This window comes from Arachis hypogaea, chromosome 6 (genome assembly GCF_003086295.3).
Source record: "Arachis hypogaea cultivar Tifrunner chromosome 6, arahy.Tifrunner.gnm2.J5K5, whole genome shotgun sequence".
NCBI lineage: Eukaryota > Viridiplantae > Streptophyta > Magnoliopsida > Fabales > Fabaceae > Arachis > Arachis hypogaea.
In genome coordinates, this window is record NC_092041.1 from 5,317,615 (window position 1) to 5,339,700 (window position 22,086).

The window sequence follows — 22,086 nt, forward strand, 5'->3', positions numbered from 1 at the left end:
ATTTAGTGCCATAGCCAGCCTCGTACTGCCAAAAACAATATCCTTGAGCAGTCATTCAGACAAATGGCATAGAAATCTTTACATTTGAAAACATGAAATATCTTTGATGCTCACACATTACACAAGCTACAAGCTGTTGGGAATAAGACACAATTCCCCCTTGAGAAAACACCTTTGACAGAGAAATAAAATAGACACAATCACAACACAAGAATTTAACGTGGAAACTCCAATTACCGGAGAAAAAACCACGGCCGTTGTCAAATGACAACCAGAGAATATCACTATGTGAAAATTGTTACAACACATAGACTTCTTTCTCTCACCGGCACCCCAGTACACCCACACTCTTTCAAAGCAAATATCTAACTACACCTCACAACACTCTCTAATCAAAGAGTACAGAGGAAAAGAAAAATCAGATACAAGCTTAAAGTGTTTCTGACTGGTGCAAAAACAAATGGAGAACTTAGCCTCATATTTATAGCCTAGGCCACCCACTCCATTTGCTATCCTAAGCAATGTGGGACTAATTCAACCAAATCCTAACAATCTCCACCTTGATTGAAATAGTCACACATCTTCAGCTTCCATTGTCAACACCGACAATTCTTTGCTGCCATTGTCTATACCGACAATCATAGTTCAGAGAACTATCATACTCCACCATGAAAGTATACTCACTTGGAATTAGACCACTCCAAGAATTTCGCCTTGGTACAGATCGAAACCTTGCTGAAAATTCATGGTGCAACTTCCAAATTGGCTTTTCCTGGAAGTTCTTCAGCCATCGACCTAACTCCGCCACACACCTTGCATCTCAACGCCAACCAATGCCCGTGTGCAATTGTGGACCCGATTGCCACAACTTATCCTTATCCATGGCAGTGCGGTAATACCATGAGGATACTTCTTGTCTTCTAGAGAACATCATCTTCTCTCATAGAGAGAGCAACCAGAGATCTTCTCCTTCAACGCCTTGTGCAAACCTGATTGTATCAACACATCCTTGACTTGTACTTGCCACAAGCCAAAATTGATTCTTCCATCAAATTTCTCTATTTCAAGCTTCACAGCACTTGAATATCCTGACATTGTTGCAACCGTATACTGGAATATTATAACTCAACTGTAGACCGTGCACTAGGAAGGGTCCCCAGGAAAGAGAGGTGGGTCACAATGGACACACTTAAATACCAAGTCTTTCCTTAGCCAGAACCTTTTTCAAACTGCACTCTCACAGAGTCACACTGCCTTCCAGCAACAACAACAGCAACCAAAGAGATTAGACTAGGCTGCAACCACAGAGCATACTAAGAATAAATCCCACCGAACCGAAGCTCTGATACCACTTGTTGGGAATAAGACACAATTCCCCCTTGAGAAAACACCTTTGACAGAGAAATAAAATAGACACAATCACAACACAAGAATTTAACGTGGAAACTCCAATTACCGGAGAAAAAACCACGGCCGTTGTCAAATGACAACCAGAGAATATCACTATGTGAAAATTGTTACAACACATAGACTTCTTTCTCTCACCGGCACCCCAGTACACCCACACTCTTTCAAAGCAAATATCTAACTACACCTCACAACACTCTCTAATCAAAGAGTACAGAGGAAAAGAAAAATCAGATACAAGCTTAAAGTGTTTCTGACTGGTGCAAAAACAAATGGAGAACTTAGCCTCATATTTATAGCCTAGGCCACCCACTCCATTTGCTATCCTAAGCAATGTGGGACTAATTCAACCAAATCCTAACACAAGCAACTGGTGGAAAAAGCAAAAATGTCTGCTGCTGCTGCCACAGAAGAATGCCTACCCTGGGTACTCTAGTTTACAATAATAATACTCTCAGCCATTACATCATTCACAGTCTTCAACTCATGCCAAGCTCCTACTCGAAAGTTTCATCTCCGTACAAGTTGAGTTAGCTGCATTCCTATTTGAACTGAACGTCTTTAATTCCACAACTGACTATACCTTGCCAAGTTTAGGGGGCTGCCAAAAAAGTTAGGTTAGAAACTAACATTCACAAGTCACAACCATTCAAAACATTGCTAGGTTATTAATATACCTTTTTAAGAGTGACCTTTGATGAGGATCCTTTATCCACCGGTTTCAATATCTCAAAGGAACAAACAAGAGATTCATCAACGCTCAACAATGCACCAGCATTGTCAAACTCGCCACCATAATTTGGAGCAGAGAATATGGTAACTAATCGCCGTTTAGCGAAAAATTCATATCCATCCTCCACAACCTGCAAGAAAAGAAAACAAGAATAAATACGGAAGGAGGGCAGAGCAGGAAGAGCAAGGAAGTAGGAGGTTTACCTGATGACCTCTGCAAACGAGATCAAGATCATTTTTGTCCAAAAACTCGGTAACTGCATTAGGACCAAAAGTGCAGGAAATGCCTCGGTCGCTGTCTGCCCAACCGTCGAGGCTGGGATCGGGATCGGACCAGAGCAGATCGCAGAGTAGACCGCTATCTGGAATCTCAGTAGGCCTTGAAATCTCCCTTATCTGATCCAAAGTTTGCAATTCAGGAGAGAGTCCTCCATGCATACAGAGAATTTTTCCATCAATGAGTGCAGCAACCGGCAAACAGTTAAAGCAATCTGTAAATATCTTCCACAGCCTAACATTGAACCGCCTTTTACACTCATCGTAGAAACCGTATATCCGGTTTATTTTGGCGTCTTCATGGTTTCCTCTGAGCAGGTGAACCTTGTCAGGATATCTTATCTTGTAGGCCAAAAGCAGGCATATGGTTTCCAAGCTCTGCTTGCCTCTGTCTACATAATCCCCCAAGAAGAGGTAGTTGGCGGTGGGAGGATAACCGCCGTATTCGAAAAGCCTCAGCAAGTCTTGGTACTGGCCGTGTATGTCACCTGCAACGTTTGAAGGGTAAACATTTTGCAAAGAGAGGAAAAGAAAGTTAGTTGATGTAACTAACTAACCGCCGATGCGGATGGGAGCCTGGAGGTCGAGGAGGATGGGCTGAGAGAGGAAGATTTGTCTGGCGTTGACGCAAAGCTGACGGATCTCAGACTCCGAGAGCTGAACTTGCTTGCCTCCCTTGCCTTCAAGCAGCCTCCTAATGACGTCATCGAGAACCCCCTTCTCCATCATTCCCTCTATTGTCATCATCATCCAAAACAACCCGATGGCCCCCTTTCTTTCTCTGTTAAATGAAGGAAGGAAGGCAAATAAAGAAAGAGAGAGTTGTCAACAAGATAGCTTTACTAATTCTGTTTATTTCGCCCAAAATCAACCATTCCTTCATCTATGTAAAATTCGCTACCAACTGCCAAGTAGGCTCCTTTATTCCGCTCAAAGTTGAAACCTTCAAAGGTTGACACCATTTGGCGCGTATGAATTCAAACCCACGTGTCTTCCCGTACTCCCTTCTCGAGTTTGGTCAATCCCGGAATCATTGCTCCCCTGTCCTTTTTTTTTCTTCTTTTTCTTTTTTATCCTATATCTCAAACAAGCAACGTTGTCGTTTCAACTGAATCTTCAGATTATTCTTAACACGACATGATAGAAAAATTCTCACTTTTAATTGTATTCGTGAAATTAAATTTATTTCTTTGAAAATTTATTATTCTTTGTTTGTAGGTTTAAAATTTAATTTTAGTTATAATTTGTTTTTTATAGTAATTTTTGCTTAAAATACAAAACATTATATTATTAAAAAAGGTGAGTATTTGATATTCACATGTAAAAAAAAAAGATATAAAAATACTATACTATTATTTTCATATAGTAGATCTTCTCATTTTATTGATATTATGAACATTCAAAATAGAGAAGCTAAAGAAAGCTTGGTATGCAATCAAAGACGGGGAGAAAGTGAGCAGAGAAAGAGAATAAAGATTTGTGAATGTAAAGTTCAAAGTGTATATTATTGATTGTGTCTTTTGTACAGCATTATTTCTTTATGTATAACAGATGATAGTAATCTGTTATAGCTAACTCATTTATAAGTTCAGTTATTAACTTATTATAACTAACTTTCAATCAATTACTCTTACATCTTCTCACAAACTTAGGAAAGTTTTGTTGCCAATCTGCGTTTGCTTCTAAATTTTTGAAAGAGAACTTGTGAAAGGGGTTTAGTCAAAATATCTGCAACCTATTTTGAACCTGGGATATGTGTGACTGCAACCAATCCCTGAAACTCGATCTCTAACAAAATACAAGTTCAGCTCAAAGTGCTTGATTCTCTCATATAGAATTGGATTATAGGCTCGAAGGACCACCTACAATTGATCTAAAAAGGGTTGGATTGTCAAAAAGAGAATCTGTTATATTGCTAATCATAGGTGTACTAGCTGGCTTAGAGTCCTGCATGCCTGATTAATGTTTTAATCATCATCTTTAAAATATATTTAGTTCTTCAAACTCAAACATAAAAATATATAAATAGCAGTAAAATGTACATCACACGTGATTTTTTATTAGTTTCACAGTGAATCAGTGATATATCAATTGTACCATTCGGCACTTTACAATTACATGCTCCTAAATGTCTGAATGAATGAAAGCATTTTAAATAATACGTATATTTTCTTGAGGCATACATAATTTTAGATTAGTCCAACACATATATAGTTCCAGGTAAAAATAGAATAAAATAAAATAAAAACAGCAACCATTTTTTGTTCAAGTGTCGATTAAGCAACAGTACGAGGTCTGAAGTTTATAAGTTGAATAATGGAGTAAACATCGTCGTGATGATGATCATCATTGTATTCCCCAAAAGAAAGTGCTTTTTGGAGGACCCTTTCAATGGTTTGTTCGCGGTTCAGTGTTGGCTTTGGGAGACTATTCGCCTTTTTAAGAGTTTTCTCTGCCACTTTTATAGCTCCACCATCATAACCATTCGTATTCGTCTTGCTTGGTTTTTCTTCGCACTCGTAACCGTATGCTCCCATTTCCATCGCACTCACCATGTTCCCCTTTTCTGAAGCCGCTCTCACTTTTTCTTTGTACCTTAAGTAAACTGTGATCTGGGCTAAGCCCAATATCAGCCCAACAAAATTCGGTATCTGTATTATCCATGTATTAGGCCCAAAATAGGAAAATGACCAAAAAATTTGAATACGTAAAAGAAATTAGCTTACTCCAATATAGAAATCTCTGACGAGGAGAGAGTAGAGTGCCCACGCGCCAGCATTTAGAAACATGAAAAGTGAGAGCAGAAACGGCATGTATTCCACGCTTTTTGTCTTGATCACCGTTTTCTGTTACACAGTTATATTGCTGCAATTGTTAGTTTTGGATAGCACTCTTAGAATTAACGGAGTAAATAGTTAAATTTGTGCATGAAAAATTATTTGTTTTTTAAATTATTTTTTAATTTTTTTTGTTAAATTTATTATTTAAAGATTTTAAATTAATAATGTTAATTTTTTTGTTATTTTTTTTATTAATAGAATCAAAATTTATTAATGTAACATATTAAATAATATTACAATATATATCGAAGAGTCTTAATTAACGGTTAATATAATAAGTTAATGATATTAAATTAAATCAAAACTTAATTGAAGAAGAATCTTGAGACATTTAAATTTTTTAATTTAAAGTTGATTTGATTTAATTTCATAAACTTATCATATTAATTGCCAATTAAATATACGTTATAGTATCACTTAATATGTCATATTAATAAATTTTAACGTTGTTAATAACAAAAATATAAATAATTTAAAATATTTAAAAAACGAATTTAATTAAAAAAATTTGTAAGAGACTAATTTGACAATTTATTCAAAAGTTAATAATAGCTGAAATGGAATTCATACCAAGGCTAATAGCGGGGAAGCATACATGACTACAGTTAAACCAGAACATAACATTCCTAGAACTGTTAGTTGGATGGTTCCATCGAGACCCAAAACAGTTACTGAAATTACTGCCGCCAGAAAACCCACGTCCACTACACCCACATATTGCGCCGTTTTTACCTGTAATTGATTATTAGTAATTACTTAAACTATATATCACATACACAATGTTAATAAGTTGTAACTAATTTCGACCTTGGTATGTTGAGGCGAATATAGGAGGAAGAGAAGTATGTAGACGCAATGAAAGAGGGCACCGGCACCATTGACCGCTGCCACAAGAAAACCACCGGGCTTTAGACCTCCATAGAAACTCCATAAACTTGTACACAGGAACGTTGCTATATATGGAGCTACTTTGTAATTCTCTGTAGATTTTTTCTTCACCACTTCACGAAACGTCGTTCTTTTGATTGTGAAAACATGTCAAAGTTAATAATAGAAAATGGTTAATAAGATTTATTAATATAAAATTCATAAATTAAAATGACTTCAATAAATATTAAATAATATGATGATGACATTAATTATGATCTTAATCAAAATTAAGGTATATATATTAGTATAACCCTAGTAATTAATATATTAATACGATTTCTATGTAGGATGACATAGGATCCATACATGGGAGAGGCAAAAACCAGAAGGGATAACACAGTTCCTGCATGCAAAGAAATTAAAAAGTTTAGATTAAAAAAACAGTAAATGTATTTGATGAAGAGCTTAGTGATCAAATAATAAATGGAAAAAAAAAAGTTGAAGATTTGTATAGACTTGCCAATAATTCCAACAGCAAAGATTAAGGTGGTCATGAAGGAAGAAGAGATGTGTATGAATGAAACAATAAAATTTAGATAAAAAGTTATGTATGTGTTAATCCTATTTGATGGTATGGTAAGATGCAAAAACTTTGAAGGCTCCAGCATATTTATATCCATCGGATATTGGAAGCAACTTGGTAATTTATTTTTAATTTAGTGAAAGGACAAGCAACTTTTGGATAAATCTGATTGTAAACACTTTATAATCTGTCTTCACTTAAATCACCGACCTGATTATTTTTTTTTTCTTTTTTCCTTGAATATATATATATCGACTTTGATTTTACGTATATAACAGGGACATGTTGCATGCTAGCTAATATAACTAGTTGCAAAGGATCTATTTCATATTTCCATTGGCTCGCTTGAGCTTTCTTTCCCAAAAATCATAACGAATTTTCTTAATTAAATATCAATTTTGTGGTGTGTTTCTTAATTGAATAACCGTACTTCTTGGCAACCAGAGAGTTAAAAGGTATATTATATTATTACACCATATATTACTTGTGCTTTATTAGTTTTATCTTATCCGTCATTTTTAATTTTAAATAAATTAGAACAAAAGTGTAGTGACAATTACAATTTCGCGATATGAAATATTCCGATAAAATTTATTCATGTTACTGTTAGCAACTATAATTTATAGTTGGCACGAGTTTAATATTAGCTGGTCCGTCGCCAATGAAATGTTTATGTATCTTAAAGGAGAGATGTGACAAGGTACAGTATAACAAAATAAAAAAAAATATAATAAATAAAAAATATTAGACAGCACGATTTTTGTTATATAAATTGGCTTTTGTCCTTAAGAAAATATAAGCTTATAATAACTTAATTTCATCCAATTATTATTATGATTTTAGAAAAAAGAAATATTATAATTTTTAGGAGTGTAGTATTCCTCATAAAGTGACCTTGGAATGATGCACGGGGAAAGAAAAAGTTGAAAAGAAAATATCATGGTGTAAAGTGCAAGGATGACTATATTTTGTTATGTATATATTGTTCTAAAGGAAATTGTTGATTAAATAGTTCTAACCTTATATATTAAAGATTTGGCGATTGATTAGGTCCAAAAGGTAGGATAATCAGCGATATTTTTGTTAACTACTTATTTAATTTAATAAAAGTACTGTGTTACAAGATTGAATGAACGTGTGGTGCTGAGTTTGGTAAGTTCAATGTTCAATTGAATTTGAATTCTAAGGAAAAAGGTACAATGCAGAATAGTGGAGCGGGTAGGGGAGATCATGTATTTGATAATCCAATAATTAATTAGTTAAAAGAAACCAAAAAAATAAATAAATAAAAAGGGAGTATGCATCTTTCTAGTGTGATTATATATATGAAGCACGATAATTTGTGTGTGTAAGAGGTGACATTTTTAAAATACTATATGATGATGATCTTAAAGCAGTGATCCCGGTGAAGTTGTCAATGTTCACAAAGATATGGTCCACCCATATATGAGTATATCTAGCTAGGGCGTGTATTCATATTATTCGATGTTATTGATATTTCATATTTGCCTTTCTTAAAGTTTGGTATACATATGTAGATGTCTGTAATTCTGTATTTGTATCAGCAAGGAGATCGATTTGTCTTAAGATTATAAATTAGGTCCACTTTCTGCTTTCTGCCAACTGCGTAGTGTTTCAATTTCTTTCGTGTGTCAGTTTCTTCAATTTTAATATATCTCTTGCATTGTTGCTGATGTGCCATGGTGGGGTGCATGGAAGAAGAGTCTTGCATATAAGTTATAATTTGACAGCTCAAATGTAGGATATGTTTTGGTAAGAAGAAAAATTAGATTTTATCACCAAATCGTCCTCATCTGATTTTTGGGCTCCCATTTAAATTGTGTTTGGAGATATAAATAAAGAAAAGACAGAAAAAATTCGAGATAAAGAAAAAAAATGGTCTCTCTATCTTATTTGGAACAAACATAAATATAAATACTGAAAAAAAATCATCATATTTTTTTTTTACATTAATAAACAACTTTCAATTTTTTTTCCACTACTACTCTTCACATATAACATCTAAATCATCAACTAAAATAAAATATCTTTTTTTTTTTAGAAAAAAAACACACGGAGAGAGAAATTTTGGAATTTTGATATAATAGAAAGAAAAAAAAAGGAGCCACTCAAACAAAAATATTTAAAATATTTTTAAGATATTTTTTATTAATTAAAATTTAATACATATAATCGATTAAATTATATTATTTTTGTTAAAATTATATCAGATAAATTGATTTGAAAAAAAAAATCGATAAACCAAATCTGGAACTGATTTAAATTAATATTCTTTTTTTATAAAAAAATGACTACAATAATCCTATTATACAAAATGACTAAAATATTTTTATTATATATATATATATATATATATATTTAATTTTGAAAACCCTAAATCTTAACCCCATAACGACACATAAAAAAAAGATTAGAATTTAGTGTTCTCAAATATATATATATATATATATATATATAAAGTATTTTAGTAATTTTTTATAATAGGAATATTTAAATTATTTTTTATAAAAAAATATTAATTTAGACAGGTTGAACTGTTCAAGGTATAGTTTATCGATTTTTTGGCCAAATCAATTTATCTGATCTAATTTTGATAAAACAACATGGTTTAATTAATTACATATATTGAATTTTAATTACTTAAAAATATTTTTTAAAAAATACGTTTTAAGTGTCTTTATCTGAGTGGGTTTAAAAAAAATTAGCTACTCATGGTATCTTTTAGTTCAACAAGTCAATGATTAATCTGTCGTAGATCTAAGCTTAATTTAAGAGTCTGTTGTTGGTCAATGAATTATTACATACACAAAGTGAAATTCAAATCTCGATCAAACAAACTTGTGAGTTGATCACTTGACTAACTCAAATTAATTTAATAAGTATAGAAAAAAAAGTTATTAGAAATTTCTGTGTCTTAAACAAGTTTGTGTTCCAATTTTGGAGTGGACAAAAATTTTAAATTGTTTAATCTTTGGGCCATAATTTGTTTGTGTATCCATTTTTGTCTTTTATTCCAAATAATTTGTATATTTTTTTATTATTGATATTAAAAATAATTAATAAAAGTGGAAGGAGATGAAAAATGAATTCTTTTTTAATACTGTAAAAAAGGTATACGAGTGAAATATACATAATAAAGTACCAATCTGATTTTGTTCATTTGTCCGAATGACAACGTAATTTTTGAATAAAAAAAATTCACTTCAACTCCTAACTTTATGTTTCGTCGGCCAATCTTTCTATCACTTTTATCGTTAAAGAGTAGTAGAACTTACTGATGTGTCTCGTTAAGTTGTTGAAGTGGAAGGTTAAAGTGATGAGGTGGATGTTAAATACTCATGTGGCTTGTTAAAAAGGATAAGGGGTTATCTGTCTTGTTCCACAGGATCACGAATGACATTGTTTTGTAGTCTCCAGAAGACGTTATTAAATGATTCTCGTCGTCTCTCTCCCTTTATTTCATGTTTGGAACCCTAACCTTCATGAGCTAGCAGAGAGGGTGGGAGTAGAAGAGATGGGGTGAACGATGAAATAGTATAATTTAATTGTGATTTAGGTTACAACCTCTATTTGGGAGAACAAATGATGAAAGTGAGTTTCATCCACTTGTGCTACTAGAGTCCCTCATTTTCGAATTGATTTAGATAGTTTCTTCTTTTATTTTTTCGCCTTTACCTACAGTTACAAATAACATACAATTCATATATAAACAATGACAAGATTATGAACACAACTTTGAGAGATATAACCATGAACCTACTCACCATTAGATTCATGATAGTTACTACAGAATTGACATTCTGACTATTTTTTGAATTTCTGTGCTTCCTAAATCTATATAAATCATTGTTTAAATATGATGAATTAAACACATGAGCATTTTAGTTACAGACAATTAAACCCCTCATGAAAATATAATATGACACTTAAAATTCCGACAATCGAATCCTAGAGTGATTATACATTTGTGGTGTTGGTAGAATCCACTGATGCAACACTCTCCTTTCTAACTCTTCTTTTCTTCTTGGCCATATACTTCCAATTAAAATCGTTAGAGACTTTGAACAAGTCTTGTAGTAATGGCCCTTTTGGCCACACTTAATACAAGTTACTTCAAATGTCTTTCTGGTATTTAGAATGCATCTCTCCTTCAAGAATTTTCTCTCTAACTCCATCATCAATTACTTATAGTAGATCTACAGGATAATCAAAATATGTATAAAATTTATCTACACTCCTATCATCATCATTCACCTTATCTTTTTCACTCCTATACTTTCTGCTACTGTTAATAGAGATTTAGGGTTTCAAACATGAAACAAAGGGAGAGATGACGACAAAAATCATCTAATAACGTCTTCTGGGAGCAGCAAAACAGTTAGGGGTGTTCGCAGTGCGGTTTGGTTCGGTTTTAAGGAAAAAAATATCCGATCCGAACGCTTAATTGATGTGCGGTGCGGTTTGGATTGGATGAAATCTTTTTGAAAATCCGATCCAATCCGATCAGATTACAAGCGGTTTGGATTTGCGGTTTTTAAATATAAAAAATTAAATACATATAACAAGTCTCAACATCAAATTTTAAATAATCAACAATGACATAACAAGTCTTAACAATATCTTAAAAAGCCAATGATAACATAACAATAGAAATAAATTTATAAGTTAGTTAAAATAAATAAATAAATAACATTTTGAACATAAAATATTTATTAAATAATAATAATACATGAATAATAGAAAAATGTATAACAAATTGAACATGCTATAAGTATAATTGTAAATATAATAATAAAATAATAATATTATAGCACATTGTGCGGTTTGGATTGGATTGGATCGGTTATGAAAAGTAGATCCAAAATCCGATCCAATCTAGCGGTTTGCAAAAAATAGAATCCAATCAAATCCGAACTAATGCGGTTTTAATCGGTTTTCGGTTTGGATCGAATTGAATGAGCGGTTTAATTTGGATCAGTTTGGATTTGAACACCCCTAAAAACAGTGTGATTCGTACTCACATGAAACGGAACAAATAGATTTTTGTCATTTCTAATGAGTTACGTGAACATCTAATATTCACCTCACCATCTGAACCTCACCTCACCAACTTAACGAGCATATTAGTAAATTTCGTTATTCTTTGACAGTAAAAATGACAGAAGGACTGTGTTGGTAAATGAAGCATAGAGTCAAGGGCGAAAGTGAATCGTTTTTTTAGTTAAGGGTCTCATTGTCATTCGGACAAATGAACAAAAATCAAATTGGTATTTTACTCAAAATATACATGAAATTGGTACAAATATTATTTTTTTTTTGGTTTCCCACGGTATCCCTCGGCTCGACATGCCAAAGACTAATCCGTCGCGGTACTGAGCTCCATTTAATATTATTTTTATGTGTACTCTATTTGCAAAGTAGGCCCCCAATTTGTTCTCATGGTCCCCAAATTTGTTCAGTGGAGGACGCATACCAGAGCAACCTATATATTGGGTATAGAGTTTTTATCTTAACAATAAAAAATAAAATAGAACGGGTTTGGCCCATAAGGCCCAAATCCATATGAAAGGAGAGCAAATGAAAAACCCTAGTTTTGGCTTGATGGTGTTTTATAGCGAGCAGGCGCAGCGTCGGAGAAGCTCTTGGTTCCAACACAGAAAACACATCCAAAGCTGCAATGGTACCCTTCGCTCTCATCTTCCCCTTCTTCCATCTCTTATTGTTGTTGTGCTGTAACCGCTGACCGTTCTGCATTTCCAAATTTGAATACGCAGGGGATCGATATTAAGGCTGGCGGCAAGAGCAAAAAGAGCAAAAGGACCGCACCCAAGTCCAATGATATCTACCTCAAGCTCCTCGTCAAGGTTCTTCTCATTATTATTCTCAAACTCCCGATCCCTTTCTTTCTTCTTTTCTATATAATATTCACGACGATGATGAAAATGTGATCCCAGCTCATTACGAGGCCTTCACTATTATCAAGGCCTGGGAATAGAATTCTCCACATTTCTCTGAGCCTCAACACACACTTCACTAACACGTTATAATTTATGCTTTTTAGTAATACTTTAGTGCTTGTAATTTGCAAGGTTCCCAATGATGCTGCTATTCTTTACCATGCTAATGCTGAATAACATTTGATTATTCCTTTCATTATACTGAGGGAACTCCTTTAACATAAATTGTGCAGATTTTGATCTGTTTTAGAGATTTATTTATTTATGTATTTGGACGGTTCTGATTTGGTGTGACATGATCAGCTTTACCGCTTCCTTGTGAGGAGGACCGGCAGCAATTTCAATGCCGTGATACTGAAGCGCTTGTTCATGAGCAAGGTTAACAAGCCTCCGCTTTCTTTGTCACGCTTGATTAAGTTCATGAAGGGAAAGGTTTGTTTTTCCATCTCTTATATTCCTTAGTGGTAAGATAGGAATTCTTTAAAGTTTTGAGTACTTACACTCTCCACTGGATGTTTGTTTTTTTGATGCAGGAAGGTAAAATTGGCGTTGTAGTGGGAGCTGTAACCGATGATATCAGAGTGTATGAAGTTCCTGCATTGAAGGTTACTGCACTCAGGTTTACAGAGACTGCACGTGCTAGAATAGAGAAGGCTGGTGGTGAATGCTTGACATTTGATCAGCTTGCACTTAGGGCTCCTCTCGGACAGAACACGGTATGTGTAGATGAGATATATAATCCACTTACTAGTTTCAAATGATGTCTATGACTATGATATATAAACTTATCAATGGATATTTGACCTGGACTGGTTCAAAATAATGGTACTATGCATTATGATAGGATGAGTTTGGAAATATTGAAGTGATCAGTTTTTAGATGGTTAATTTGGTTTATATATTGTTGTATGAATGCAGGTCCTTCTTAGAGGCCCAAAGAACTCCAGGGAAGCTGTGAAACACTTTGGTCCTGCTCCTGGTGTTCCTCACAGCCATACCAAGCCTTATGTACGATCTAAGGGAAGGAAGTTTGAGAGGGCTAGAGGAAGGAGAAACAGCAAAGGATTTAGGGTTTAAGTTGTATTATTTCCGTATTTTTCTTAAGTTTTTAGTTTTGAAATTTAACACATTCTCCCATATCCTAGTGCTGAAGACAGTTTTCCTATGTTATGTTTTGGTAAAAAATATTTGGTATGGAGAATGGAGGTTGTGCTGCTTTTCTCCTCTTATACTTTGAAGTCTACTATAAGTGCTATAATTTTTGTTGTCGTATATTATATTATTATGAAGTTTTTGTTCTCCTTTTGTTAGTCTACTGAATCGGTAGCCTTTTCAGCGGTATGAACTTGAATTGGGATTGTGCACTTAACTCTATAGTGCAGGCACATTTTGTTAAAGCTAGATTCTTATCCCTAATATGATTTGATCTTGATGTAGATCACAATCGATCTACTAAACCATCTAATGAGTGTTGAACTACCAGTCTCTTATTCAAGCCATCTGAAATGGGTGATGCCCAAATTTCTCTCTAATTTCACCCCCATCGTTTACAATTGTCTTGTGCAATATTCATATGTTTTCAAGGTTGAATTCTAACCTATATTTATTTTCCGAAATACGGTCGTCTTTGTCATAATTCAAGATACTTCTGAATTGTAGTATAATTAAATACTAAAAAAACAACTTAATGTAATCAAATAAATATAAATTTGGCTTATAGATACCGAAATCAAATAAATATAAATTTGGCTTATAGATATCGAAGTAGCACTGATTTGATCTTGCAATTAAAAGAAAATGACATAGCATCACGGTTTCAATATTTTAAATTACAGGAGAAAACTAGACCATATAAGAAAAAACGAAAGTATAATTGTGATGATAACAAAATTAATATCAGAACTTGTTAATGAAGTCATAAATGTGATTAGTTACGTCCACAGCAGCTTCTTGGTTGTTGAAGTGAGCTACCCCTTGTTGCACAACCACATCTTGTAAATTTGGCACATCTCTCTTGAAAGCACCGCTCTCTATGTACTGTTTAATCGAAGGGGAAGTGTATACCATATCCAATTCACCTGTGATGAACTTCACCGGCACTTTTATTTGGACCCCAGTCCATGCCGCTGTCAGCTCCCAATTCCTGTAAATATCACACTGTAAATATCAGCACTCAAAAACAGTATAAATAATTACAACGAGTAAAGGGAACTCACAAGTTCATGTTTCTATAGTAGTTAAGAGGTCCAGTGAAGCCAGTTTTCTCAAACTTAGAAGCAAAATAAGCCACATCTTCTTGAGTTAACCAATTAGGTAAAGGAATTTCGGTAGTACTGGGGGGATTTGAAGGCATCCCTTGTTTTGGCAGAATTGGTGGCCCAGTGGCACGATTGCAAAACATCTTCTTCATCACATGTTCTGGCTTAGCTTTTCCAAACTCCGCTTCGGCCTTCCCTGGCTCCTGCCACACCCAATTCATCGTGTCAAACTCTCTAATTGTAATAAATGAAGTTGAAGAGGGTTGTTGACAAGTTGAGAAAACATTATTGTTAGCCTTGTTGCATAGAATAAATGAAACAAAAAAAGCGCATTAATTAATTGTACCACACACGTATATACTTGAAAGTGTGCGGATTTTGTATCACAGAGTTGTCGTTGTCATAAGAAAAGAAAACCTGGAATCTGCAGATGTAGTAGTCATCGCCATACAAGGCACGCATGGCGTCTACGGGCTTCACGTTTGGGTTTCTGGGCAAGAAAGGAACACTGAGACAAACGTATGCTTTCACTCTGTCAGGGCGGAACATGCAGAGGTACCAGCCGATTATGGCACCCCAGTCATGAGCCACCAGGAACACTTGATCCACGCCCAACGAGTCGATGAGTGCAACAATGTCTCCCACTATGTGGAAACAAGTGTAGCTGCTCACTGAAGAAGGAACATCGGTGTCTCCGTAGCCGCGGAGATCCGGGGCCACGCAGCGGTAACCCTTGGAGGATAGAGACAGAATCTGGTGGCGCCACGTGTACCAGAGCTCCGGGAAGCCGTGGAGGAAGAGCACCACGGGGCCTTCTCCTTTCTCTGCAACATGCATCTTGATGCCGTTTACTTCCACTGTTTTGTGCTCTATGGTTTCCATGTTTGTGATGTGAGAAGAAGGGTTGGGTGCTGTGTGTATGAAACTATGAATGAATGAAATGAATTTGAAGTAGGGATAGAAATGGGAAAGGCATACACCTGTTTCGCACACATTTCCACTTCTCCTTAAATAGATCTCTTGATTTATAATTGTTTCGCGTTATAAATATTCTACATCTATACTATAAAACAAAAAAGTTTAGGAGATAACGAAAAATTAGTTTAAAATAGTTAAAAATGATATATATATATATATATATATTTTAATTATTTAAAATAATTAAAATATATATAATTATATAATTATAAATATTATATATATAAAATTATAAATATTAAATTAAATAAAATAATTTAAATTATTATTTCTTTATTATTAACCATAAAATTAGAGTTAGAATATTAGAATATATATATATATATATATATATATATATATATATATACTAAATAATATTAATTATATAACATTATATATTATTATTAAAAATTTTAGCCACAATTATTTATAGGGTAGTGCCATCATTGTTCATGCCTAATCATTTTATTCAAATTTCCTCCAAAATTTTAGCCAACTATTAAAAAAAAATAAAAATTTAGATTTAATTATTTTTATATAAAATTAATATTTAAAAATTATCAAATAATTTAATATATTTAATTAAATTATTATCAAATAATTTTTAATTATCAATTTCATATAAAAAAATTATACATAAATTTTTATCATTGAAAAATTTGCCTCAAATAAAACAAAGTGGACACATAGATCAATTCAAATTTACATTTATACGCCGTTATTTTTATGTAAAATTTATAATTAAAATTTATTAAATAATAATTTAATTAAATTTATTAAATTATTTAACCATTTTTAAATATCAATCTCGAGATACAAATAATTTTATGCAAGTTTTCACCTAATTTGAATTTATGTGTCTGACTCTGGAGCAGGAAGGTTTCATCAGTTCAGTAGTTGGGCAGCTGAAGCGGTGGGAGTTGGAGGAGTAATGGTAACTTTACTAGAGTATATATATATGCAAATCAAAAGCATTTGACATCAAACATATTTAATGATATAAACTTAATAAAAAAAAAGATTTATTTAATTAATAGAAAACGTAATCGGTTTTACTTAATAAGAAAAATTTATGGATAAATAAATTTATAAAATCCATACGCTAACAAGATGCATTAATACAAAGACGTATTAATTTTAATTTTTTATGAAATACGTGACATTATATATATTTTAAATAAATTATAATAATATAAATATTAAAATGTAAATTGTTTTTAAAAACATTTTTAATATCTTTTTTATTTATATAAAATATTTAATATATTTTTATTTTTATAAATAATAATACATATTATTTTTAAATTTATTTTAAAAGTATAAATTAAAGAGTAAAATCAAATACACATACAATAACATTTAAATATATCTAGCTAAATATGTTTAGAGAGATATTTTTAATTTTTTTATCAGACGACTGTAAAATAAAAATCGTACTGCAAATATGCGCAAAACAAGTCTATTTAATTTTAAATATTGTAAATTAAAATGATTGTGGGGTATAATTTAAAGAAAAACAGTTATTTCAACAACTAAAAGTAGCTTGACAATTAACAATTGATAACTGAATTAATTTTTCTAGTATTTAACAACAAAGGGTAAATTGAATAATTTATCTGGCAGTTATTAATTGTTAAAATAATATTTTTTATTTTAAACTATTTATAAAGAGAAATGTTATATATATATATATATATATATATCATTTTTTGTAAACACTTTTTACTTTTAGTAATAAAAGATATCGATAAAAAATGCAAAAAAGAGAATCTTCTATACGTTAAAGAATAATAAAAAAAATATGTACAAAAAAAGAATAATAAAAAAAAATTAGTACAATTATTTTCTCTCTTACCTACTGGCTACTAGTGTCGGGTCGGTGCTGAATTGAATTGACGAAATCACCTCAGAGATTAGTCTTCAATTTCTTTTATGATATGTTCAAGAATCAACATTTCAATTAATAAGAAAGGACCACTAGCTACTTTCTGTTATGGCATGTGATACATAAGGACAATATCTGTATCCGCCTACCGACCCGATAAGCTATCTTGACTTAGGGTCTGGTCTGTTCTGTTCTGGTCCCCCTTCCAACAACAAAACATGGAAAATTTGTCACATTTAGAGCCCATCCAGGTACTAGGAAGAAGATATTCGCAACATCCTCAACAGTAATCTCTTTAAATCTCTAATTTCTAATTAACTACCAATTTGGTTAAGTTAATCTTAATTTATAGGATGTAGACATCATTGGAGTTGGGTGTCGTTCTCTAGGTGGCGTTTTATGTGATGATGATGACAAACTTTTTCCCTTGGTATTATGTGGTGGAAAAATTTGAGGATTATTAAATTTTAGTGAGCATGTAATTAATAAAAAAAAATTGAATAATCTTATATCATTAAAAATATTATTAATAGTTATTTAATGACTATAAATTACAAAAGTGATTGGTCTCCTATCATTCTGCTTAAGTGGCAGACTTAGTTTGAGATATGCACTTTGGTCCAAGAAATCAAGGAGAGAACAAGGCGGCAAAAACGCATAGTATAAACCGAAAACAGAGAATGAAGAAGAGATGCAATGAATTATTGTTAGGACAAGTTTAGCTTATTATAAAAATGAAAAAAAAAAGGAAGTTTGCTCTAAGACTTGCATGGAGTACAAGTGAAACAAAAAGAGCAGTGAGCAGTGAGCTCTAACTTATTTGAAACAGAAGGAACGTAACGCCAAGTAGACAAGGCTTTCATTTGATGATGATATTATTAGAACTTAGTAATGAAGGTGTAAATGTGATTAGTGACATCCTCTGCTGCCTCTTGATTGTTGAAGTGAGCTACACCTTCTTGAATAATGACTTCCTCCAAATTCGGCACCTCTTCCTTGAAAAGCCCACTCTCGATATAATCTTTCATCCCTAGCGACGTGTACACCATGTCCATATCACCTGTTATGAATTTCACCGGCACCTTTATCTTCGTTCCACTCCATGGTGCCGTCAACTCCCAGTTCCTGCACATTCACAAATTAATTAACTACAATTATTAATCAATTAATTAGTTATCATGCCTTCACACACACACACACACTCACAAGTTCAAATTTCTGTAGTAGTTCAAGCCACCGGTGAAGCCAGTTTTGTCGAATTTGGAGACAAAATAATCGAGATCGTCCTGAGTGAGCCAAGAAGGCAAGGTCTCAGGGGTAGATTCATTGACTCCATTTCCAAACTGTCCCTTGGGAAGGATGGGAGGGCCAGTCTTGCGGGTTGTGAGGATATTCTTCATGGCATTGATTGTTCCAACTTGAGCTATCTGACCTTCCATTTCTCCCGCTTCCTGAAACCTGCAAATGTAGTAGTCATCACCATACAAGAAACGCATCCCATCAACGGTTTTTATGGTAGGGTGTCTTCGCAGGAGAGGCACGCTGAGGCATACATATGCTTTGATTCTCTCCGGCCGGAACATGCAGAGGTACCAAGCAATCATGGCGCCCCAGTCATGAGCCACCAGGAACACTTGATCCACTCCAAGTGAGTCGATGAGCGCAACAATGTCTCCCACTATGTGGAAGCAAGTGTAGCTGCTCACCGACTTTGGAACATCGGTGTCCCCGTAGCCACGGAGATCTGGCGCCACACAGCGGTATCCCTTGGAGGAGAGAGCCAGAATCTGGTGGCGCCAGGTGTACCATAGCTCGGGGAAGCCGTGGAGGAAGAGCAGCACTGGGCCTTCTCCTTTCTCTGCAACGTGCATGTTGATGCCATTCACTGGCACCGTTCTGTGCTGTATGGTTTCCATGTTTGTTTTGTTTTGTGTATGGATGGCACGAAGAATGAATGAATTTAAACGGAGAGAAAGAGAGTTGGTTCGGCAATGGGTAGTGGCTCCTACGATGGAAATGGGACACTACATTCTTTATCCAACTTATTTATTTATTTTCAGAATTTGGAATATTCATATCTCGTTCAATGGAGAGTGTCGTCCGTCCTTGCTGCAGTTATATGCAACACAGAATATCATTGTACGGCATCTCTTCAGTGGAGGTGTTTACTGGTGTTATAGTGGATCGAAGCCGGCCTTCAACTCTTATTTATTTCCTTTTCATTCTTTAAATAGAACATTGTATTTTGAATATTAAAAATAAAAATAATATAATTCGAAAATTTGAATATTTCTTTTATAAGTGGCTTACCATACGAGAGAAATTACAATCGAATTATAATGAATTAATATTATATTATGACTTATATAGCATTTTTCTATTCTGTAATTTGTTCATTTGTTTTATGCCTTGTATAATGAGATACACCATTTAACTTTTATGTAAAGGAACTCGTGGTTTGGATTCTTCGAAAGGTGAATCAATAAAAGGGTGCTCCTCAATGGTCCCCATTTTTAAATTTGTCCATGTTAGTTGTAAACGCAGCGTAATTCATAGAAGCAGGAAATTACTTGGTCATCCATAATCATCACCAACCACTGAGAATATTGCCTGCTAATAAGCAATTAGTGGAGGGAAATAATATTATATATTGTAAGTGGATTGCATTGTATCACTACCAACTATTTAATGCAGTACGAAAAGAGGTGCTTCATTACACCAAACTGAACCAACATATTAAACACAACGTAAAAAATATGTAGGAATGGGAACAAGACATGACAGACTGAGCTTTACTTTTAAGAAACTACGATCTGCAATGTTGCTAATCAGCTCGAGCCATATGATAGATATATTGCTTTCTTGTAAGCTCTTCTCACATTGAATATTGCTTTAAAATCCATTATGAATTAACAAGCTCAGAGTTGATGTGATTCTTAACATATATGCTTCCCGTATCTGATTTGTCGCGGTGTTCCAAAAGATTCAGACGGTGATGTTAGTTTATTACCAATCATGACTAATTGTGATGGTAATTGAAGATTAAAAAACAATGGCTGTTAAGATCAAGAGAAACTGAGGAAATTATTATTTATATCTATTTGTGTTGTTACTGTTTAACTCGTTTTTTTGTCGATTTAGACAAGTATTGTGGAAACGAATTTGTATTAAGATCTCAAGTAGAAAAAACAGATATAACTCTTTTAAAAAAGAATAAACTCGATCAAAAAATTATTTAATTAGTGTCAAAGCAATTTATGTCAATATTATTAGTGGTAAATTTATTATAATAAATGATGATGCAAAACTAAGGAATAGATAATCAAATAGAATAATAGACAATAAAAATATAAAGTATCGATTAAATCAAAGCAGTAACATAATATAAAGAAAATAAACAACAATAAATACAATAAGCAAACGACAGCGAATTAAATGTTGATTTCTAACACTCACATGTACTTACACTCTATATTTTTTTGTTGCGTCGTAGAGATTGAGAATTTTATGAGTTTACGTGATGATCTAGCGTTCTGGATTGAATCTCCGAACTCTTCTGAGTTTTTATTATGTATAGTCCATAAGATTGACTAATTATGTAGCATGTTGTCCACGATTCTATTTTCTCTTTTTTCTCGGTCACGACATTGCTTTGATCATGAAAAATGTTTATTCCCAAGTTTTGACACTCACGTATCTTTTAGTTTTCAAGTCCTAGCTTACTCCTCAAATTTCGATCCCATATTCTCTTCTTCAGCTTTGAAGGTCGAGTAGTAAATCTTGATGTTCAAAAAAAGTCACTAACTACCCTTCGACTTTAACATTATTTGTCTCGTCTTTTATCGGCTTCAACTTGTTCATTTTTGTTTCTGCAGTTGAAATATCACTTTTATGGTCGAAATTACTGATAATAAAAAATATCCATTTTTTGTACCAACAATTACATACAATAAACTAGTTAGTTATTTATAGCAAAATATACAACTACTTTTATAAATACAATCTCTCAAGTGGAGTATAATATTAAGTATTATATTTTGTTTTTTCTAGTAAAAAACATAAATAGAAGACATTTGTTATATTAAAAAATAATATTTTCGACAATATATTATTGAACTCTTTGACAAGTATAAGTTTAAATTTTAATATTGCCAAGTGCCAAAAATATATTGCATTGTGAATCACCAACTTTTAAAGAATATCGGTTCTCTTTCTCTCCTGTTGAGGTAAACCCTAAAGCTTTCTTGAGGGTCGTTGCCGCCTCAATGCTTCTATCTCCCTTAACATTTTTTCTTTA

General features: G+C 33.2%; 5 protein-coding genes and 2 non-coding genes across 8 annotated transcripts; 3 read left to right on the forward strand and 4 right to left on the reverse strand.

Annotated features, from left to right (window-relative positions):
- Positions 1-214: 214 nt before the first annotated feature.
- LOC112695551 (serine/threonine-protein phosphatase PP1) lies at positions 215-3,450 on the reverse strand. Its single transcript, XM_025747928.3, has 4 exons — positions 2,973-3,450; positions 2,344-2,903; positions 2,085-2,270; positions 215-2,008 (listed from the first exon to the last, which is right to left on the reverse strand). The coding sequence occupies exons 1-4, from the start codon at positions 3,163-3,165 to the stop codon at positions 1,985-1,987; spliced, it is 963 nt and encodes a 320-aa protein (XP_025603713.1). The 5' UTR covers positions 3,166-3,450; the 3' UTR covers positions 215-1,984.
- A 1,002-nt stretch (positions 3,451-4,452) lies between these two features.
- On the reverse strand, positions 4,453-6,830 carry LOC112695553 (bidirectional sugar transporter SWEET17). Its single transcript, XM_025747929.2, has 6 exons — positions 6,646-6,830; positions 6,492-6,528; positions 6,063-6,273; positions 5,826-5,987; positions 5,142-5,261; positions 4,453-5,066 (listed from the first exon to the last, which is right to left on the reverse strand). Exons 1-6 carry the CDS (start codon positions 6,803-6,805, stop codon positions 4,692-4,694), a joined length of 1,065 nt encoding a protein of 354 aa, XP_025603714.2. The 5' UTR covers positions 6,806-6,830; the 3' UTR covers positions 4,453-4,691.
- Positions 6,831-12,243: 5,413 nt separating this feature from the next.
- LOC112695554 (large ribosomal subunit protein eL18) lies at positions 12,244-13,996 on the forward strand. The gene is made up of 5 exons (XM_025747930.2): positions 12,244-12,409; positions 12,504-12,593; positions 12,990-13,118; positions 13,220-13,402; positions 13,605-13,996. The coding sequence occupies exons 1-5, from the start codon at positions 12,407-12,409 to the stop codon at positions 13,761-13,763; spliced, it is 564 nt and encodes a 187-aa protein (XP_025603715.1). The 5' UTR covers positions 12,244-12,406; the 3' UTR covers positions 13,764-13,996.
- Positions 12,653-12,752, forward strand: LOC112700641 (small nucleolar RNA snoR69Y). Its single transcript, XR_003153546.1, has one exon. It is a non-coding gene; the product is annotated as a small nucleolar RNA snoR69Y (small nucleolar RNA).
- LOC112700646 (small nucleolar RNA snoR53Y) lies at positions 12,819-12,898 on the forward strand. The gene has a single exon (XR_003153550.1). It is a non-coding gene; the product is annotated as a small nucleolar RNA snoR53Y (small nucleolar RNA).
- Positions 13,997-14,415: 419 nt separating the features above from the next.
- LOC112805202 (epoxide hydrolase 1) lies at positions 14,416-15,978 on the reverse strand. Of its 2 annotated transcripts, none has more exons than XR_011862804.1 (3): positions 15,291-15,955; positions 14,903-15,147; positions 14,416-14,829 (listed from the first exon to the last, which is right to left on the reverse strand). XR_011862804.1 is itself a non-coding variant. In XM_029298814.2 (3 exons), exons 1-3 carry the CDS (start codon positions 15,824-15,826, stop codon positions 14,583-14,585), a joined length of 957 nt encoding a protein of 318 aa, XP_029154647.1. In that variant the 5' UTR covers positions 15,827-15,978; the 3' UTR covers positions 14,416-14,582. The 2 variants fall into 2 exon arrangements, 1 of the variants encoding a protein (XP_029154647.1); XM_029298814.2 differs by having other exon boundaries at positions 15,362-15,978.
- A 2,492-nt stretch (positions 15,979-18,470) lies between these two features.
- LOC114927801 (epoxide hydrolase 2) lies at positions 18,471-19,991 on the reverse strand. Its single transcript, XM_029298815.2, has 2 exons — positions 18,996-19,991; positions 18,471-18,914 (listed from the first exon to the last, which is right to left on the reverse strand). Exons 1-2 carry the CDS (start codon positions 19,703-19,705, stop codon positions 18,668-18,670), a joined length of 957 nt encoding a protein of 318 aa, XP_029154648.1. The 5' UTR covers positions 19,706-19,991; the 3' UTR covers positions 18,471-18,667.
- Positions 19,992-22,086: the final 2,095 nt, after the last annotated feature.

What these genes read in the sequence shown, in the direction of transcription:
- LOC112695554 (XM_025747930.2), top strand. An exon ending in TTAAGTTCATGAAGGGAAAG is followed by an intron (nt 13,119 to 13,219) that starts GTTTGTTTTTCC and finishes TTTTTGATGCAG; the next exon opens with GAAGGTAAAATTGGCGTTGT. An exon ending in CTCCTCTCGGACAGAACACG is followed by an intron (nt 13,403 to 13,604) that starts GTATGTGTAGAT and finishes GTATGAATGCAG; the next exon opens with GTCCTTCTTAGAGGCCCAAA.
- LOC112695551 (XM_025747928.3), bottom strand. Translation starts at nt 3,165, where the DNA reads ATGATGATGACAATAGAGGGAATGATGGAGAAGGGGGTTCTCGATGAC. An exon ending in GGCTCCCATCCGCATCGGCG is followed by an intron (nt 2,904 to 2,972) that starts GTTAGTTAGTTA and finishes CAAACGTTGCAG; the next exon opens with GTGACATACACGGCCAGTAC. An exon ending in CAAAGGTCACTCTTAAAAAG is followed by an intron (nt 2,009 to 2,084) that starts GTATATTAATAA and finishes CTTTTTTGGCAG; the next exon opens with CCCCCTAAACTTGGCAAGGT.
- LOC114927801 (XM_029298815.2), bottom strand. Translation starts at nt 19,705, where the DNA reads ATGGAAACCATACAGCACAGAACGGTGCCAGTGAATGGCATCAACATG. An exon ending in TACTACAGAAATTTGAACTT is followed by an intron (nt 18,915 to 18,995) that starts GTGAGTGTGTGT and finishes GTGAATGTGCAG; the next exon opens with GAACTGGGAGTTGACGGCAC.
- LOC112805202 (XM_029298814.2), bottom strand. Translation starts at nt 15,826, where the DNA reads ATGGAAACCATAGAGCACAAAACAGTGGAAGTAAACGGCATCAAGATG. An exon ending in ACTACATCTGCAGATTCCAG is followed by an intron (nt 15,148 to 15,361) that starts GTTTTCTTTTCT and finishes TGGGTGTGGCAG; the next exon opens with GAGCCAGGGAAGGCCGAAGC. An exon ending in TACTATAGAAACATGAACTT is followed by an intron (nt 14,830 to 14,902) that starts GTGAGTTCCCTT and finishes TGATATTTACAG; the next exon opens with GAATTGGGAGCTGACAGCGG.
- LOC112695553 (XM_025747929.2), bottom strand. Translation starts at nt 6,805, where the DNA reads ATGGATATAAATATGCTGGAGCCTTCAAAGTTTTTGCATCTTACCATA. An exon ending in ATTCGCCTCAACATACCAAG is followed by an intron (nt 5,988 to 6,062) that starts GTCGAAATTAGT and finishes AATCAATTACAG; the next exon opens with GTAAAAACGGCGCAATATGT. An exon ending in CTTCCCCGCTATTAGCCTTG is followed by an intron (nt 5,262 to 5,825) that starts GTATGAATTCCA and finishes ACTGTGTAACAG; the next exon opens with AAAACGGTGATCAAGACAAA.